Genomic DNA, 21326 nt, shown 5'->3' with positions numbered 1-21326 from the left:
CCGATCTATCAGTTTTCAGCTCAGCTTGGACTCCACGCTCTGCTGTCAATGGTGCTCTGTGTGTTTACCGAATAGACACCAGGTCCTCCTCCCTCTTCTCTCTCTCTCTCTCTCTCTCTCTCTCTCTCATTGTCTGCTCCGTTTGCCTTTTTACCCCCCCCCACACACACACACACAAAACACACAGTGATGAGTGCAATTCCCAGCAGTACAGCAGAGCTGACGTTACAGGGGATCGTTGAGGGTTGAGGAGCTGCACCTTTTCAGCCAACTCAGCTCTTGGAGTACGCACATAGTGGAGCTGAAACTTGGAGAGAACGAGGGAGTGAGGAGGCGTGGTTTAAAAACACATCAGGTGCTGCGAGAGAGACTTAAAAGCGAATCGGTTGACTGCCCGATTCCATACAGCATGGGCTCTCTGAGCTAGGAGGTTGAAACAGACTCGAATGAAGAAACCGGAGGGCTGGAGGACGATGAGGATCTGCTCCCATGCTCGTGCTCACATCATCACCGTGTTTCTGCCTGTCCAGTTGTGATAAGCAGATCCACTCTCTGAGGTACATCCACTTGCTGTACACTTCTCTCAAGCACGAATGAGTTCCAATTGCTGGCAGCTCCTGCACTACTTTTTTTTTTAATCGTGATATTGTGACGTGTGGTGACTTTTGTTAAAGGTATGAGTCAGGTTAGATAAGTGCTCACTTGATAAAAGACAAGTGTAGAAGGTGTATTAAAAAGAATGAATGGCTGCTTGAAAATCAAGAAAAACAACTGAAGCGTAGTGTTTTTGTTCGTTCTTCAGTATCTCTGAGGTTTTGAAGTGGCGTGTTCAGGTCTCTTGTTCCAGAAGAATGGCCTCCTCTGACTTGCTTTGCATGAACGTTTTCTTGGAGAAATAGCACACGTCTCAGAGTTTCAACTAATCCATGGTCATGGAAAGAAACGGAGAACGTCAAGGATGTACTTAATCAGAATGGCATTTTATCCTCACCTCATGACGAGTGTAAACTAGGCATGTCCAGACTTCAATTATCCTTAACCTTATCTTTGCAGCTACACACAATTCCTTTTAGTTTCGCAACAGAAATATTGACTAACATGCTTGATAAGCAAACAATTACGTAAGGGATAATCTACAGCGAGTCAGTCGTTATGGCGAAAGAAACCCCGATGCGAAGCTCTACATTATCGCGCTTATTACACAGCTAATTACTAAGTAATAATTTGACACACACTATTGATTGAAAAATGATTGTATTGCTTCCGATAATTATGTGGTCCATAGAAACGGTCTGTTATACACAGAATATGCCAACTGACCAATCAGAATTCAACAAAACTGTGTAGGAGATGAATAATAAGCGATCACGGGCATCACTCTGAGAAAACAGAGTTCCTCGAGGGTTCTTTAGATAGTTACGAGTCCTTAAACTTGCTCTGATAGTGAAACGCTGTTGTAGGGTTCTACGTATTTTCTCTCTCTCTAAGATTGTAGATCTGTATGGGTGGGGTGAATGAAATGAATTAGAAAGTGCGTATACGGTAGAAGTCTCTGCAAAAATAAGGCAGAAGGATTTCATACAGAAATACAAATGAATGGGCGCACACACACACACACACACACACACACCACACAGGTGTTACAGATTATTAAAGGTGAACGGAAAAACGTCAAACCATCAGTGCGTAAAATTTATCTCATCTCATCTCATTATCTCTAGCCGCTTTATCCTTCTACAGGGTCGCAGGCAAGCTGGAGCCTATCCCAGCTGACCATGGGCGAAAGGCGGGGTACACCCTGGACAAGTCGCCAGGTCATCACAGGGCTGACACATAGACACAGACAACCATTCACACTCACATTCACACCTACGGTCAATTTAGAGTCACCAGTTAACCTAACCTGCATGTCTTTGGACTGTGGGGGAAACCGGAGCACCCGGAGGAAACCCATGCGGACACGGGGAGAACATGCAAACTCCGCACAGAAAGGCCCTCGCCGGCCCCGGGGCTCGAACCCAGGACCTTCTTGCTGTGAGGCGACAGCGCTAACCACTACACCACCGTGCCGCCCGCGTAAAATTTATGCGCACGGTATTTACCCTGAACATTTCTAATTCTAAATTAAAAATAATTACACGTATTAAGTTTCATGCCCTCTTTTGCTTTGCCCTTTTTGCCCCAGAGTGCATACTGTGTATAAACGTTAATAACTGAACATTTACTCTCCTCTCTATATACAGTACGATCTATTAACAAAAGGCCACTTAAATAATTGTACTTTATTGCATTACCTTTACTTTGGCATCACGTGGAAAGGATTTGTACTTTACTGGGTTTAAGTGATAATTAATATTTGAGTTAAATGTCAATTATAGAAACTTTAATTACATTTTCGTAAAGAATTTTAAAAATCAAATCAGAACACATACATGTCGATCACAGCGCAATTTAAAAAAAAAAAACAACAACTTTTGCCTAGATATAAATCTGACTGATTGCTTTTCTGTGGATTTTAACTTTTTTAAAGCAATATTTAAAACAATCATCATTTTTAGACACAATTTTATCGAAATGGGAAAATTTCGTGAACAGTCAAGAAATATTTGTTGCAGATTTGATACAACTTGAGCATGACATTGCAAGCATGAGCCAGTGATGGGAAAAATGTGCTGATGAGTTTGTTTGTTTGTTTGTTTGTTTGTTTGTTTACCAGACATATTTGAGTGCATTTCAGTCGCTGTGCTTCCATTAACCTGCTTAATGCGCAGTTTGAAATTGCGAACTAAAAAAAAAACAAGTAACGTAAATAAGAGAATTTCAAATCAAACTCTCGAATATCGCAAAAATGTTTTTATGCTCGCATGAGATGGTTTTTCGGACCATTTGATAAAACAACGTTTTGCAAAATTGAAATAGAAACATATTTTTCACGTGTCACATCAGCCTCATGCTTTACATGAAGAGCAACTGGAAACAGTATATTTCTAAAAAGAGAGCACTCTCTGTAAGGGCGATCGCAAAAGGAGAAACTATTGCGAGAGGTAAAAACGTAGACCGTTTTCGATTGTGTTTTGTCGAAATTTTTTTAAATGTTGCTTCTATTGTACGCAAAACTGTAACTGACACTTTCTCTGTCACTTGTAGAATTTTTTTTGATTTGTATGAATTTTGTATCAGTCAAAATCCAACCATATCACGTTTATTTGTTTAATTTATGACAAGCAAAGAGGACATATTATGAAAAACTTGCTTTTTCAGTGCTTGTGCACATCCATTTGGGTATCTGGAATGTCTACCAACCTACAAACTCTGAAACAAGACGCCCAGTCGATTTCTTTTGTTCTGCCTGTTTCAGTAGACATGAGCTTCAACTAGCCGTTGAGATTCGACTCCCCGTTCTATGTCACAAGTGGAGCTCATTAGAATGATCCCGCCCCCTGATCTGAGTATCTCCACTCGTGGCTTGAGAACTGCCTTTGTGAATAAATATTCATGCTACCTGATTGGCTGGGTGAATGGGTGGAGGGAGGAGCAGTGGCCCATTATCATTTAAAGCCTGGCGCACAGGGGCGATTTTCCGTCGTGCAACTTTTTGACGCTTCGTGTGCGGATATTTGCAACAGCGATTTTTTTTTTGTTGCTTGCGACAGATCGCAGGTATCAAACATGCTCGATATTCTACGACAAAAAATCGCCAGTTGCTGACTTGTTGCAGAGATATCGCCACGTGTGCGCGTCTTTGCGATTATGATCACCTCCAAAGGCTAAGCCAATCCCCACCCACGAAGTAGTCAAGTGATTTCCACGCGACTTGCATCCCTGCCCACGAAGTAGTCACGTGATTTCCACGTGATTTGCATCCCCCTCCCTAAATCGTCCACTGGTCGCAGATAGCGCACACACGCAGCTACCCCAGAGGGGAAACTTGCATCCAGAAATCGCAATACGCTTGCGATGAGAAGTCGCCCATGTGCGCCGGGCTTTAAGGAACGGGCCGCTCCTCAAATCAGCCGTTTTGAACAGGGCTGTTTCGACAGGGTGAGAAGGAGCTGTGGTGTTTTATCCTTGTGGCATTTTGATCAAAGAATGTCCCAGATATTTCATTAAGATTTTAGGGAACTGTGTCAACTTGTGGAAAAGGTGTATAATAGGTCACCTTTTATAAAATACGCCTATGTACAAAGCAAAAGTGAGAGTTTCTATTTGATGTGAAAAATTTAAGTGTGGACGCGTTTTTCACTTTCACGCCATAAAATTTTAACACAATTTCCAAACAAGTACAATATTTCTGTATAAACCAATTCTGGGATTCGAACTGACAGCCTTCAGAATTGCTTTATCACAAAGCTGCATGATGACCCATGGAGAATAGCGTGCAAGAAAAATCTTTGGAGTCAAGGATTAACCACAAAATACAAAATCTTACCATTAGATATGGAACTATTCTGCGAGCATTGAAGCATTTGTGAGTTTCCAGAGCCTGACTCATGAATAAATGAATCATGGCTAAGACAAATACCTTAGTCTGCTTAATCTGCTCAGAATCTCCAACACAAGCCTCAAACTCATGGTGAGGTGAGGAAACTCAAATACGTTGTCTAATCATTGATGCTAGACCAGGATGCAAGATCAGGACTAGGTAGAGTCTTAACCATCACATTTTTTTTAAGGCCAAGCCTTTATTTCAGTTTTTTGGCGTCATTGGTGCATTGCGCCAACGATTAGGCTGTTTTCTAGAAGAAGGAATTGTTGTAATTCATATAATTCTTTTTACAAACTCTTATGGTGATGATACACGGGGCAACTTTTTGGGCAATGTTGCCGAGCAATGTTGCTGGCAACGGGCAACTAGGTGAGACACAGGGCAACTTTTCAGGGCAACTAACAATGGGCAACAACAGTTAGCAACGGCAGTTTACAGTTAGCTAAAAAAAATCCATGTCTTAATTTTTGCTGTGACCATTTAATCAAGCTGTCTGTTGTTTTTTAGAGCTTTGGTGACGTAAATTCCTCCATATAGAATATTAAAATAACTTACCGGCGTAAAAACAGATGAGGAGTCTCTCCATCTCTTCACTCCACTGACACTGAGCGGCCGCCATATTTGTTTGAAATTTCTGATCCGAACCTCACCGGAGGTCACATGACTCGATACTCGCGTTCTGATTGGCTTATCTCAAAAAGTTGCCAGAGATTATCAAAACCATTCAGAAAGAAACAATGTTTCCCAATCTCAATAGAAAAGAGTCAAAACGCAATTGCCCAGCAACATTGCTCGGCAACATTGCCCAAAAAGTTGCCCCGTGTATCATCACCATTAGGCGAGACCGAGATTTTATTTAGCGAGACCAATGCCCATGACCGAGATAAATCCAAGTGCAAATGGTAACGAGACCGTCGATGACGGTGTAGCTCACTCCAGCCCTGTCTAGTCCAGAAGGAACGATCTAAAGTGGGCCACCTTGTGCAATAAACGTTGCAAGCTATATATCAAAACAATATCCACCCTAGGCATACCGACCTATTTGCCAGAAAGAATCCAAAACGGCGAGGAATTGACCAAGAAAAAGTGATTTTTTTTTAACTGCTCATTAAGGCTTAATTAGTCCATAACTTCATTAATAATTGTAATTAAGCAAATCTGGGTAGAAGTTATATGCACCCTAGGTACCCCTGCCTTCATACCAGAAAGAATCAAAATCGGGGAAGAATTGAGGAAGAAGAAGCAATTTGTGTGGAAACTGCTCGTTAGGGCTTAATTACTCCATATCTTTATTATTAATTAGAATTATGCAAATTTGGCTAGAAGCTATATGCACCCCAGGCAGACCTACCTTCCTGCCAAAAAGAATAAAAATCAGTGAAGAATTGAGAGAGAAGAAGCGATTTTCGTGAAATGTGGACGACAATGGATGGGTGATGGACGAATAACGGAGAACACATGATGGCATAAGCTCATCACCTGTCGGCCGGATGAGCTAATAATTGGAGACGAGTCCAAGTGAATAAAGAAAACGAGTCATACAGTCCTAGGTGAAACACTATCTTCAGTAACCAGTGGATGGATCTGGAGTCTGTGCTGGGAACACTGGGTGTGATGTGCGAACACACCTTGAATGGGACATGACTCCATATCAGAGCACCATTCTCACACGCACAAGTTCACATCTAGGGCAGTTTAACATCCTCAAAGTACCCTTTTTACCCAAAAACAATCCCCAACTTGTTTTTGGGACTTGGGAGGAAACCAGTGAACCCAGATGAAACCCATATACATAGAGAGAACGTGCGCAGGAAGAGCACCCAGGACTGAACCATGAACCTCGAAGCTGTGAAACAGCAACTCAACCCATGACATGTCACCCATAACTGTAATTTAAATCTCAAAATTAACTTTGTGTTCTTACGGACACAAACAAAGCTGTTATTGTCATCACATGGCGACTCGGAGGGGGAAAAATGCGCGAGTAGGTTTCAGCCCAGAAGAACAATGAGCTCCATCGGGCTTTGAGCGGATTTTGTCTCCGTCACTTTGGCCTACTTTGATCTTCCACTTTGACCTTTATTCAGACGTTTTTCTGTCTTCCGTTGGGGTTTTTTTGTTGTTGGACGCATTGTGCTTCAGTTGCACTTTTACAGCCCTGATGAATATGTGATGAAGCAGGCAATGGGGATCTGATTTCAGGCCCTGTAGTGGGTGAAACACAGGGTCAGGATCACTTTCTACCAAAATGTATTATTCAGTGAGCAAGTAGGTGATACATGAGGTACAGGGGACCGCGTTGGCCGAGCGTCCCAGAACACCATTACACCATGAAAAGGATTCTGCCATTCCAACCCTGCTTTGTGAGTCGTACAGCTTTCTTGTACTCACTTTTGTGTGCTCATTAGGTCGAGATAAGCGATAGAGTTTTGGCAAGCCAAAATGAGGAACGTGTTTTGTTCATCCAGTTGTCTGTAAAAGCATGGACGCTGGGCTTGCTTTTTGGACCGGTTGTATTTCCACTTGACCTGATGTATGAAAAAAATCCATCCAAAGTAGGTGTCCTAATTTGTTTTAACTTGTTATAACCCCATACATGTCAACCTATACGGAATGTCCGTATTTTATACGGATTTGATTCAATAAACGTAGTATACGGGCGTACAAATAAAGTTATACGGATTCTTTAAAAAAACTTCAATATTTATTTAGAGCTATAGTCAATTCCCACGATGATAAAAGAGCGCATAACATTTACAAACGTACTGTACACCACAGAAAGCACAAACAGCCAGTAAAGAGTCTTATGAAATCGCGCGTTAACTTGTGGTAGCGAGCTTCGTTCCACTTTTGATCATGCGCACACTGCATTGCGAGAATCCCGCCAACCGGGAAGTAACATTTTGTTTGAAACGCGTATTTCCACCTGAGCGACTTTCACTAGCGACTGAAAAGATTCTGAATGGGCACTCCGGCAAGATCAACACAGACACTTGCTGTGACATGCAGCCTCGTGAGGTATTGGTGCAGAGCGCTAAAAAAGCTGTCATGGAGTACAATTCAGAACATTAGAGTGACACTTTGTGTTTTTGTCACACATTGGAGCTTTGTATTCATTCTGAAGGTTTATTGTTATTAATATTGAATTGGATATATCATTGTTAATTATCATTCAAATTTTAGGTAAATTATTTTAATTTGCATCTTATACAGATTTTATAAGGGAAATATGGATTTTGGAGGTTGGTTATACAGGTTTGATTGACCAAAGGTTGACATGTATGTCACCCCTATACGATGATGATCATCCAACGTCAGGTTCCTGGGAGGATAATAATGAATTGAGCAGCAGGAGACATTCAGTAATAATTGGACACGGGAGGGAAATGATATGAACGACTGATGACGAACATCTCATGATGAGTTAGAGAAAGGCAGCGAAGTGACGTTAAGTCCTGAGGTCTACAGTGGTATTAAACAAAACTAAACAAAAGCCATAATGAGGATGGAGGAAATGCAGCTACCAGCATATTACAACCCCGATTCCAAAAAAGTTGGGACAAAGTACAAATTGTAAATAAAAACAGAATGCAATAATTTACAAATCTCAAAAACTGATATTGTATTCACAATAGAACATAGACAACATATCAAATGCCGAAAATGAGACATTTTGAAATTTCATGCCAAATATTGGCTCATTTGTAATTTCATGACAGCAACACATCTCAAAAAAGTTGGGACAGGGGCAATAAGAGGCTGGAAAAGTTAAAGGTACAAAAAAGGAACAGCTGGAGGACCAAACTGCAACTCATTAGGTCAATTGGCAATAGGTCATTAACATGACTGGGTATAAAAAGAGCATCTTGGAGTGGCAGCGGCTCTCAGAAGTAAAGATGGGAAGAGGATCACCAATCCCCCTAATTCTGCGCCGACAAATAGTGGAGCAATATCAGAAAGGAGTTCGACAGTGTAAAATTGCAAAGAGTTTGAACATATCATCATCTACAGTGCATAATATCATCAAAAGATTCAGAGAATCTGGAAGAATCTCTGTGCGTAAGGGTCAAGGCCGGAAAACCATACTGGGTGCCCGTGATCTTCGGGCCCTTAGACGGCACTGCATCACATACAGGCATGCTTCTGTATTGGAAATCACAAAATGGGCTCAGGAATATTTCCAGAGAACATTATCTGTGAACACAATTCACCGTGCCATCCACCGTTGCCAGCTAAAACTCTACAGTTCAAAGAAGAAGCCGTATCTAAACATGATCCAGAAGCGCAGACGTCTTCTCTGGGCCAAGACTCATTTAAAATGGACTGTGGCAAAGTGGGAAACTGTTCTGTGGTCAGACGAATCAAAATGTGAAGTTTTTTATGGAAATCAGGGACACCGTGTCATTCGGACTAAAGAGGAGAAGGACGACCCGAGTTGTTATCAGCACTCAGTTCAGAAGCCTGCATCTCTGATGGTATGGGGTTGCATTAGTGTGTGTGGCATGGGCAGCTTACACATCTGGAAAGACACCATCAATGCTGAAAGGTATATCCAGGTTCTAGAGCAACATATGCTCCCATCCAGACGACGTCTCTTTCAGGGAAGACCTTGCATTTTCCAACATGACAATGCCAAACCACATACTGCATCAATTACAGCATCATGGCTGCGTAGAAGAAGGGTCCGGGTACTGAACTGGCCAGCCTGCAGTCCAGATCTTTCACCCATAGAAAACATTTGGCGCATCATAAAACGGAAGATACGACAAAAAAGACCTAAGACAGTTGAGCAACTAGAATCCTACATTAGACAAGAATGGGTTAACATTCCTATCCCTAAACTTGAGCAACTTGTCTCCTCAGTCCCCAGACGTTTACAGACTGTTGTAAAGAGAAAAGGGGATGTCTCACAGTGGTAAACATGGCCTTGTCCCAACTTTTTTGAGATGTGTTGTTGTCATGAAATTTAAAATCACCTAATTTTTCTCTTTAAATGATACATTTTCTCAGTTTAAACATTTGATATGTCATCTATGTTCTATTCTGAATAAAATATGGAATTTTGAAACTTCCACATCATTGCATTCCGTTTTTATTTACAATTTGTACTTTGTTCCAACTTTTTTGGAATCGGGGTTGTATGTATTATGAAGTTGATGTATCCTGCTTTGTCTTGCTTTCACTATTTAAACCAAAAGGCGAAATGAGAGATTTTGTTTGGACTGTTTTCAAATGTTTATTGAGGTTCATCTAAAAAAAAAAAGGACATTTACTAATTTATCTAAGTATACACACACTGGCCACTTTATTAGGAACACCCCTACATCCACCTGCTGTTTGATGCAGTTCTCTAATCAGCCGATCCCTTGATGCATCAAATCATGCAGATACAAATCAAGAGCTTCAGTTAACGTTCACAATGTTCAAACATCAGAACGGGAAAAATTGTGATCTCAAAGTGTGACTCTCTTTCACCGTGGCATGGGTGTCGGTTTGAGCCAGATGAGCATGAGGTTTGAGTGTTTCAGGAACTGCTGATCTCCTGGGGTTTTCACACACAACAGTCTCTAGAGTTTAGACAGAATGGTGCGAAAAACAAAAAGTTGAGTTGAGTGAGAGACAGTTCTGTGAGTGGAAAATGGACAGATTGGTTCGAGCTTTTGTGCCAGGAAGGATGTAGTAACTCGCATATAATCACTCTTTACAACCGTGTTGAGCAGAAAAGCATCTCAGCATGCAACAGAAAACAGAAGAGCACAATGGGTTCCAGTCCTGCAACCAAGAACAGGGATCTTAGAATCAAGAAGACAGTGAGTGTGTATCTATTTAGTTGTCCATCTTGGTGTAAGCCTGGCACACTTTCAAAAACAAATCATGCTTTGAGGTGGATGTCTGATTTGCTTAACAAGTTTTCTGGTCCAATAAGGCCAGACATTTAGCATTTGCCTTATTTATTTATTTATTGATGCTTCTGTATCGCTAGAGAGACACCAACAGCCAGAACCAAATTCCTTGTGTGCGTCAACATACTTGCCTGATAAATATGATTCCGATTCTGAATAGTGGCACATTATTTCCTGCATTACATTATATATCCACTTGTCTGCAAAACAAACTCTTAAGCGGCTCTAATGTTGAAGCAATAATGTCATGGCTGTTCCAGGTAAGGGTGTTCTTCAAGTCTTTATCTCATCTCATCTCATTATCTCTAGCCGCTTTATCCTGTTCTATAGGGTCGCAGGCAAGCTGGAGCCTATCCCAGCTGACTACGGGCGAAAGGTGGGGTACACCCTGGACAAGTCGCCAGGTCATCACAGGGCTGACACATAGACACAAACAACCATTCACACTCACATTCACACCTACGGTCAATTTAGAGTCACCAGTTAACCTAACCTGCATGTCTTTGGACTGTGGGGGAAACCGGAGCACCCGGAGGAAACCCACGCGAACACGGGGAGAACATGCAAACTCCACACAGAAAGGCCCTCGCTGGCCACGGGGCTCGAACCCGGACCTTCTTGCTGTGAGGCGACAGCACTAACCACTACACTGCTGATTCTAATCTTTACATCTGAAATGCAAAAGCACTGGAATTTCTTCCTTGTGTGTGTGGAAAGTGTGTATGGATACACACTCACCACCTACTTTAATAAGAACTTGTTCTTGATTCTACGATTCCTGTTCTTGGCTGCAGGACTGGAACCCAATGTGCTCTTCTGTGATGATTACTAAACACCAGTGGCGGCTGCTGGTTTTTAAAACAGGGGAAGCCCATTTTACGCATTCATCGTAAAACCTGTAGGCCGGATATCAAAGCATAGAAAGGTGTGCCCCATTAGCACAGTGAACTAGACAACCCTACCTAGTGGCAGAAAGTATTTTTGCTTGTACATTTCATGTTATAGTCTGGCTTGCCAGGCTAGTGCCTCATATCCTTAATCAAAAATATCAAACATCCAAAAATCACTGGCTATTCAACGAAGAGCCTTGAACATCATACCCTGATATGCAACACAGAGTCTTTAACACAACACCCAGCTGTGCAACACATCCTTGAACATCTTCTGCAACACAGTCTGGAAATTCATAACCAGGTAGGCTATGCAACACACAGAACCTTGAATATTATACCCAGGTATAACCTATAACACAGAGCCCACCATTCTCTTAACATTACTGAACAATATACACACTTCAGATTCATGAACATGAACACTATTTATACACAAATTCTGCCCTCCGCTCCTTTTCCAGAAAATGGTCTGTGACTCTGTCATACCAGCTGGTTGTGCTTTCCAGAGACTTCACCAATTTCTGTTAGCAGCTAGCACTGCAGATCCCAATAAGGCTCAAGCTAGCCTACAACCAGATTGAACTACAAATGAAATAAACGAGTGAATTCGCGAATGATCAAAGTGATAGAATGGATGAAAGTTAACGGAGCACAACGAGTAATATTTACATTTATTTACAGAGTAATGTACAGAGACATCAATGAGAAGAACCGTTTATATGAAAAGAAATTCGGACAGCACTTTGGCACACGACTACACTTTCTCGACATCCGCTAGGGACTGACTGATCATACTTCCGTGTTCCTCGCCGAAGTACCGCCCTTCTCATGTCTTTCAAACACTACCTCCAATAATCCTTCATCAGCCCGGCTTCTTGTCCCTCCCACTGTCTCGTTTAGTCCCAGAGAAGCCCGGCTTCCCTGGAAGTGACGATTTTGTTGATTTTAACCAATAACAACTTGCCGAAATTGGCTGTTCAGAGCCGTCTCGTAGACTGCAACGGATACCCGGCTGCCAGTCAGTGTTGCCAGATACTGCTGACGTTTTCCATCCCAAAATATATTCAAAACCCGCCAAAATGCACTTAAAACCGCCCAATCTGGCAACACTGCTGCTAGTCCATAGAGCCCATTGAAATAAGAAAGGTTACAGCCTGGCAGCAAAGGTGATTCTCGTAGCGAACTGCAAGTTCGTCAGACATCACTCAAATAAGTTACAGGATAGTTATAACATAAATACAATCTTGGGCATATATTATGTTATGCAAGTTATTGTTTTAATGAGAATTCAACGTCGTAGACGCCGCAGTTTGGGGAGAGAATTTTAGGGGAAGCTCGGCTTCCCTTGTTGTCTCTGAGAAATCGCCCCTGCTAAACACCATGACACGGAATGTGACGTAACCTAACATATTATCACTCAAGATCAGTGACCTCCCCATCCTGTCACAGCCTGGAATAATTGTCACGGACATATTATCGCTCAAGGGCATTGAACTCTTATCATGTCCCATCCCAGAGGATCTTATCTTTACTGTCCTGTCATGTGTCCTGGTACAATTTGCACCAAACTATATGCAGGAATAAGCTTTAATTGCACCAACCTCTATGCAAGAATACAGTCCCCGCATAGATGGGAACTGATGTTTCATTGTCATTGTTTATGACGTCACGTCACGTTCCGTTCCGTCCCATTTCATTGCCCCGTCACATCATGGTCTTACAATGGCAGGATGACTCCTGGGTTACGAGTATGACATGAGAAGAAGAAATGACAAATCAACACAAGAATTTTTCAATGAGTTATTTATTAATTAACAAATTATATCCCATCCCGTCCCATATGTTCCGTCCCGTATGTCACGGGGAGGTCACTGTCATGTCATCCGTGTCATGGGTTTTAGCAGCAACCGTTTTCTGTTTCATGCTGAGATGCTTTTCTGCTCAACATGGTTGTAAAGAGTGATTATATGAGTTACTATATCCTTCCTGGCAAAAAGGCTCAAACCAGTCTGACCATTTTCCTCTGAGCTCTCTTATCAACAAGGCGTTTGTTTCCACCCACGGAACTGTCGCTCACTCAACTCAGTGTTGTTTTTTTTTTGTTTTACACTACCGTTCAAAAGTTTGGGGTCACCCAGACAATTTTGTGTTTTCCATGAAAAGTCACACTTTTATTTCCCACCATAAGTTGTAAAATGAATAGAAAATATAGTCAAGACATTTTTCTGGCCATTTTGAGCATTTAATCGACCCCACAAATGTGATGCTCCAGAAACTCAATCTGCTCAAAGGAAGGTCAGTTTTATAGCTTCTCTAAAGAGCTCAACTGTTTTCAGCTGTGCTAACATGATTGTACAAGGGTTTTCTAATCATCCATTAGCCTTCTGAGGCAATGAGCAAACACATTGTACCATTAGAACACTGGAGTGAGAGTTGCTGGAAATGGGCCTCTATACACCTATGGAGATATTGCACCAAAAACCAGACATTTGCAGCTAGAATAGTCATTTACCACATTAGCAATGTATAGAGTGTATTTCTGATTAGTTTAAAGTGATCTTCATTGAAAAGAACAGTGCTTTTCTTTCAAAAATAAGGACATTTCAAAGTGACCCCAAACTTTTGAATGGTAGTGTACGTACCATTCTGTGTAGAGACTGTTGTTGTTGTGCGTGTGAAAACCCCAGGAGATCAGCAGTTTCTGAAATACTCAAACCATGTCATCACCATCTGGTTCAAACCGACACCCATGCCACGGTGAAAGAGAGTCACACTTTGAGATCACAATTTCTGATGTTTGAACATTGTGAACGTTAACTGAAGCTCTTGATTTGTAGCCGCATGCTTTGATGCATCAAGGGATCGGCTGTTTAGAGAACTGCATCAAACAGCAGGTGGATGTAGGGGTGTTCCTAATAAAGTGTGTATATATGTGTTGCTACTTCTTGCTTTTGTTGTGTCATTGCACTGTTTGGCCTGCAAACCAATTTCATTGTACTCTGTGTAATGACAGTAAAGCGATTCTGATTTATCAAATGTGATGTTATACGAACTACTACTTTTTCTGATACAGGAGACCAACAGTGTGTCGGCTCTTTCCCTCACAGGTATGATGTTTGGGAAGCAGGGGAAGCAGAGGAAGCAGTGGAAGTCGGTGTGTAAAGGTCTGGTTCTGGGTACTCTCCTCACCAGCTGCATGATTCTGCTGTACTGCTTTTCGTCTCCTGAGGTGCAGTTCAGTCTGCCAGAGTAAGTCCATCTCTCTGCGGCACTACAATGTATGGCCTTGTTTACACGACGAACGTAATGACTTAACCCTTTCATGTGTAATGTTGTCCATGGGTGTTTTATAGCATGTAAATCACCTTCAAATAACTTGAATTTAACATAAACTCTCATTTAACATTAACCAGTCACCCAATTTCTGTTCTAAACAAGTGTTGCCAGGCAAAACAAACCTCACCCGGTAGCACTTATGATGAATATGAAGGAAGATATTGCAAAAAAAAAAGATTTTAACCTTTTTGGTGACCTTGACCTTCACCTTGTGTATATACTTGGCCAATAAACATGGTTCTGATTCTAATTCTTATTCACACATCGTACTGCTCTCAGCCAATCAGAACACATCTGAATGAATATGCGAAAAAAAGATTTTGACCTTTTTGGTACATGAAATTCTATCGTAGAAAATCAATGTCAAATTCAGTTTGCCTTACAAACAAATTTTAATGTCATATATCTGACTTTTATGATAGAATTTAATGTTGAATTCAGTTTTATAGCTTTACAAACAAATTTTAATGTCATATATCTGACTTTTATGATAGAATTTAATGTTGAATTCAGTTTTATAGCTTTACAAACAAATTTTAATGTCATATATCTGACTTTTATGATAGAATTTAATGTTGAATTCAGTTTTATAGCTTTACATACAAAACTTTAATGTGATATATCTGACTTTATGATAGAATTTAATGTTGAATTCAGTTTTATAGCTTTACAAACAAATTTTAATGTCATATATCTGACTTTTATGATAGAATTTAATGTTGAATTCAGTTTTATAGCTTTACATACAAAACTTTAATGTTACGTACTGTATCTGACTTGTATGATAGAATTTCATGTTGAATTATACAACTAAAAAGGTCAGATATATAACATTAAAGTTTTGTATGTATAGCTATAAAACTGAATTCAAAATGAAATTCTATCATAAAAGTCAGATATATCACATTAAAAATTGTCAGGCTTTAAAACTGAATTCAACATGAAATTTTATCATAAAAGTCATATATGATATTAAAATTTGTTTAAGGCTTTAAAACTGAATTCAACATGAAATTATATCATAAAAATCAGATTTTTAACATTAAAGTTTTGTATGTAAGGCTTTAAAACTGAATTTCAACATGAAATTCCATCCTAAAAGTCAGATATTTGACATGAAAATTTGTTTCTAAGGCTTTAAAACTGAATTCAGCATGAAATTAAATCATAAATGTCAGATATATGACAAAAATTTGCTTCTAAAGCTTTAAAACTGAATTCATGAAATTCTATCCTAAAAGTCAGATATATGATATTAAAATTTGTTTCTAAGGCTTTAAAACTGAATTCAACATGAAATTCTATCATAATAGTCAGATATATTACATTAAATATATTTTCCAGTATTTAAGTTTTGTGGCAGCACGGTGGTGTAGTGGTTAGTGCTGTCACCTCACAGCAAGAAGGTCCGGGTTCGAGCCCCGTGGCCGGCGAGGGCCTTTCTGTGCGGAGTTTGCATGTTCTCCCCGTGTCCGCGTGGGTTTCCTCCAGGTGCTCCGGTTTCCCCCACAGTCCAAAGACATGCAGGTTAGGTTAACTGGTGACTCTAAATTGACCGTAGGTGTGAATGTGAGTGTGAATGGTTGTCTGTGTCTATGTGTCAGCCCTGTGATGACCTGGCGACTTGTCCAGGGTGTACCCCGCCTTTCGCCCGTAGTCAGCTGGGATAGGCTCCAGCTTGCCTGCGACCCTGTAGAACAGGATAAAGCGGCTACAGATAATGAGATGAGACCTTTCTTTGACCCAGATTGTTGGGTTTTGCTAAAATCATTTTATTTTAACATATATTTTATTTTCATTCTTATTAAGAACATTTTCATGAGGATTTTATTGTTGTTGCCATCTACTGTGACTTTTTTAATATTAAATTTGACTGTTTTGTGATCTGTGCTTGTGAGCGCTGCTGTTCACTGCACTAAATGTACTGTCTTGTCTTTCAGGAAAGATTTAGTTGACGAACAAAAACGCATCTTATCTATTCGATTCTGATGCGCAGCCTGCATATTTTCTCCAGGCAGACATTCATACGTGCTGGAGCCAGACAGCATGCTAAATCCGAACAGAGTAACCTAATGCAAATTAGAGTCAAAGCATTTAACAATAAACGCTAAAAAAAAGGAGCAAACACTATTTCATATGTAAAAAGGTATGAAAATGAGATTTACATGCATTATCTCTCCATTATTTTATATCGAAGTACATATACAGTGGGGCAAAAAAGTATTTAGTCAGTCACCAATTGTGCAAGTTCTCCCACTTAAAAAGATGAGAGAGGCCTGTAATTTTCATCATAGGTATACCTCAACTATGAGAGACAGAATGAGAAAAAAAATCCAGAAAATCACATTGTCTGATTTTAAAATAATTTATTTGCAAATTATGGTGGAAAATAAGTATTTGGTCAATAACAAAAGTTCATCTCAATACTTTGTTATATACCCTTTGTTGGCAATGACAGAGGTCAAACGTTTTCTGTAAGTCTTCACAAGGTTTTCACACACTGTTGCTGGTATTTTGGCCCATTCCTCCATGCAGATCTCCTCTAGAGCAGTGATGTTTTGGGGCTGTCGCTGGGCAACACGGACTTTCAACTCCCTCCAAAGATTTTCTATGGGGTTGAGATCTGGAGACTGGCTAGGCCACTCCAGGACCTTGAAATGCTTCTTACGAAGCCACTCCTTCGTTGCCCAGGTGGTGTGTTTGGGAGCATTGTCATGCTGAAAGACCCAGCCACGTTTCGTCTTCAATGCCCTTGCTGATGGAAGGAGATTTTCACTCAAAATCTCACAATACATGGCCCCATTCATTCTTTCCTTTACACGGATCAGTCGTCCTGGTCCCTTTGCAGAAAAACAGCCCCAAAACATGATGTTTCCACCCCCATGCTTCACAGTAGGTATGGTGTTCTTTGGATGCAACTCAGCATTCTTTCTCCTCCAAACATGACAAGTTGAGTTTTTACCAAAAAGTTCTATTTTGGTTTCATCTGACCATATGACATTCTCCCAATCCTCTTCTGGATCATCCAAATGCTCTCTAGCAAACTTCAGACGGGCCTGGACATGTACTGGCTTAAGCAGGGGGACACGTCTGGCACTGCAGGATTTGAGTCCCTGGCGGCGTAGTGTGTTACTGATGGTAGCCTTTGTTACTTTGGTCCCAGCTCTCTGCAGGTCATTCACTAGGTCCCCCCATGTGGTTCTGGGATTTTTGCTCACCGTTCTTGTGATCATTTTGACCCCACAGGGTGAGATCTTGCGTGGAGCCCCAGATCGAAGGAGATTATCAGCGGTCTTGTATGTCTTCCATTTTTTAATAATTGCTCCCACAGTTGATTTCTTCACACCAAGCTGCTTACCTATTGCAGATTCAGTCTTCCCAGCCTGGTGCAGGTCTACAATTTTGTTTCTGGTGTCCTTTGACAGCTCTTTGGTCTTGGCCATAGTGGAGTTTGGAGTGTGACTGTTTGAGGTTGTGGACAGGTGTCTTTTATACTGATAACGAGTTCAAACAGGTGCTATTAATACAGGTAATGAGTGGAGGACAGAGGAGCCTCTTAAAGAAGAAGTTACAGGTCTGTGAGAGCCAGAAATCTTGCTTGTTTGTATGTGACCAAATACTTATTTTACTGAGGAATTTACCAATTAATTCATTAAAAATCCTACAATGTGATTTCCTGGATTCTTTCCCCCCATTCTGTCTCTCATAGTTGAAGTGTACCTATGATGAAAATTACAGGCCTCTCTCATCTTTTTAAGTGGGAGAACTTGCACAATTGGTGACTGACTAAATACTTTTTTGCCCCACTGTATACTAATATGTGGAAGTAAAGTAGGGAGTATGTATGGTGTCGGTTCGTGTTATTAGATGAAATTTAAACTGTCGTGTCCTTATACACTCAGAAATAAGGGTACTACAGTGTACCATCTGCCGAGGAATGGTACTAACAAGCTTACACCTTGTGCACCTTTATTATGTATCTTTTACCTCAATGCACTGAGTACACCTATATTCATGTTTCCGGTTGAAAGAAAGTACCCTTAGTACCCTTTTTTTTTTCTGGGAGTGTAGCACTTTCTTATTGATGCAAAGATTATATTATATGATGATCCATGTGGGCGGCACGGTGGTGTAGTGGTTAGCGCTGTCGCCTCACAGCAAGAAGGTCCTGGGTTCGAGCCCCGGGGCCGGCAAGGGCCTTTCTGTGTGGAGTTTGCATGTTCTCCCCGTGTCCGCGTGGGTTTCCTCCGGGTGCTCCGGTTTCCCCCACAGTCCAAAGACATGCAGGTTAGGTTAACTGGTGACTCTAAATTGACCGTAGGTGTGAATGTGAGTGTGAATGGTTGTCTGTGTCTATGTGTCAGCCCTGTGATGACCTGGCAACTTGTCCAGGGTGTACCCCGCCTTTCGCCCATAGTCAGCTGGGATAGGCTCCAGCTTGCCTGCGACCCTGTAGAAGGATAAAGCGGCTAGAGATAATGAGATGAGATGAGATGAGATGATCCATGTGTATTGTTACCACATTCAAATATTTTCATTGAGCTTCTTTGGTTTCTGATTTTCCTACCACTCTAAATGTACCATCTGGTACCCTTCTTGATGGGAGTGTATACTCCCAGGCACACAGCATTGAACAGTCTTCTACAAATCCCAACTTGCACCAATCTAATGATGTGACCTCATTCATAGAAACTTCCAAAATCTAATCTATATTTCTTGTTTCCTTCCCAGAATTCCTGTGCCTTATTCATGTGCCCACCAGCCATCACCTGACCATCCTACAGCTGCCTCCAGCAGCGCCCATCAAGGCTTGGCACATAAGCGTCATTGTACCCCAAAGATGGACATCATGTTCATGAAAACCCACAAAACGGCAAGCAGTACCATCCTGAACATGCTGTTCCGCTTTGGCGAAAAGTACCACCTGAAGTTCGCCTTCCCGAGCAGTCGCAACGATTTCTTCTACCCCTCACTCTTCTACCGCTCACAGGTGAAGGACTATGGGCCTGGGATGTGCTTCAACATCATGTGCAATCACATGCGCTTCAATGAAGCCGAAGTAGCAAAGGTGCTTCCAGCAGACACCACTTACATCACCATACTGAGGGATCCAGCAGAACTCTTCGAGTCTTCCTTCCATTACTTTGGCCGCATAGTACCGTTTACCTGGAAGATCTCCGGGGACAATAAAATGGAAGAGTTTCTCAATAATCCCGAGCTTTATTACGACCCTGACGGGTTCAATTCCTTCTACCTCAGGAACTTACTTTTCTTCGACTTTGGGCAGGATAATAATTTACCGTTAGATGACCCGAGAGTAGAAGAAGGCATCCGTGCAATTTCAAGACGCTTCCACTTGGTCATGCTGGTGGAGTACTTTGAGGAATCACTCATCCTGTTGAAGGACGCCCTCTGCTGGGACATGGATGACCTGCTATTCTTCAAGCTTAATGTTCGAAAGGGGTCTACTGTCTCCAAGATGACCCCCGAGCTCAGAGCCAAGGCCTTGCAGTGGAACGCTATTGACTGGAAGCTCTACCAGCAGTTTAATGCCACTTTCTGGAAGAAGGTGGAGGCGTATGGTCGAGAACGCATGGCGAAGGATGTGGCAGAGCTGCGGCGCCGGAATGCAGAAATGGCTACCATCTGCATCGAAGGTGGCCATGCAGTGGATGCCGGGAGCATCCATGAGACTTCCATGAAGCCATGGCAACCTATAGGGGAGAAATCTATTCTGGGATACAATCTGAAAAAGAATATAGACAAAGCACATGAGAAACTATGTAGGAAGATGTTGACGCCAGAGTTGCAGTACCTGACCGACTTAGGAGTCAATTTGTGGATCACTAAACTGTGGGGTCACGTGAGGGACATCATTCACTGGTAGAAATGAAGAATATTGGGTCCACCTCTGACCTCTACCTATGTTTAAACGTCATCAGAGATGTTCATCTCTGACCTCTGTGAAACAAACTGAAACCTCATCCTGAATTAGAGAGGGAAGCAGAGTGAATACAAATTTGAAAGTCATATAAGTGGTAAACGGATTTGACTGTCATGGTCCTGCAGACTTTAATGTCATTTTCATCGGTTGGCTTTGAAGTCATGTCACTGTGGTGCATTATTAACTGATGCTTGTGTCAATCACGGATAAAAACAAATCAGTGACACTTGTTAGTTGTATCACCTCGTCTGCCTATCTGGAGAGGTTCCTCTTTACACCTTTGCATGCTGCCAATGCCGTATCAGTAAAGTCCTCTCAGTAAAGTTGACCGAAGTATATGGAGGCACGGGGATACCGTGTGTTCCTGTTTTACTTGTCTTATCAGCTAATACGACAAATCCTGCTGACCAAAGAGCAAAGTTGCATTAAGTGCATTGGATCTTTGCCCAGAAGGATTGAACAGTCAGCTGTTATACAAGAGGCACAAACCAAATGTGAGATTAAAAATTTTATGAATAAAATAAAAACTAACATACATATAAATATGGTTTGGTGACTTGTCTTCATCATTGTGTTTCTTTCTTCTTATTATTAAAGCGAGCTACAATTATCGACAGTCCATAATTATCGACACCTTTTCAGATTCATCTCATCTCATCTCATATTATCTCTAGCCGCTTTATCCTGTTCTACAGGGTCGCAGGCAAGCTGGAGCCTATCCCAGCTGACTACGGGCGAAAGGCGGGGTACACCCTGGACAAGTC

The 21326-nt window shown here is 41.5% G+C and overlaps 1 protein-coding gene across 1 annotated transcript; it reads left to right on the top strand.

The window, feature by feature from the left end:
- Positions 1-201: 201 nt before the first annotated feature.
- On the top strand, positions 202-21055 carry gal3st1a (galactose-3-O-sulfotransferase 1a). Its single transcript, XM_060906745.1, has 3 exons — positions 202-557; positions 14390-14531; positions 19350-21055. Exons 2-3 carry the CDS (start codon positions 14392-14394, stop codon positions 20503-20505), a joined length of 1296 nt encoding a protein of 431 aa, XP_060762728.1. The 5' UTR covers positions 202-557; positions 14390-14391; the 3' UTR covers positions 20506-21055.
- The last annotated feature ends 271 nt before the right edge of the window (positions 21056-21326 follow it).

This window comes from Neoarius graeffei, chromosome 24, assembly GCF_027579695.1.
Source record: "Neoarius graeffei isolate fNeoGra1 chromosome 24, fNeoGra1.pri, whole genome shotgun sequence".
In the NCBI taxonomy this organism is placed as follows: Eukaryota; Metazoa; Chordata; class Actinopteri; order Siluriformes; family Ariidae; genus Neoarius; species Neoarius graeffei.
This window is presented reverse-complemented; position numbering and strand designations above follow the sequence as displayed.

Excerpts from the sequence above, each read along its gene's own strand:
- gal3st1a (XM_060906745.1), top strand. The coding sequence starts at position 14,392 with ATGATGTTTGGGAAGCAGGGGAAGCAGAGGAAGCAGTGGAAGTCGGTG. Across the intron at positions 14,532-19,349 it reads GTGCAGTTCAGTCTGCCAGA|AATTCCTGTGCCTTATTCAT; the intron begins GTAAGTCCATCT and ends TTTCCTTCCCAG.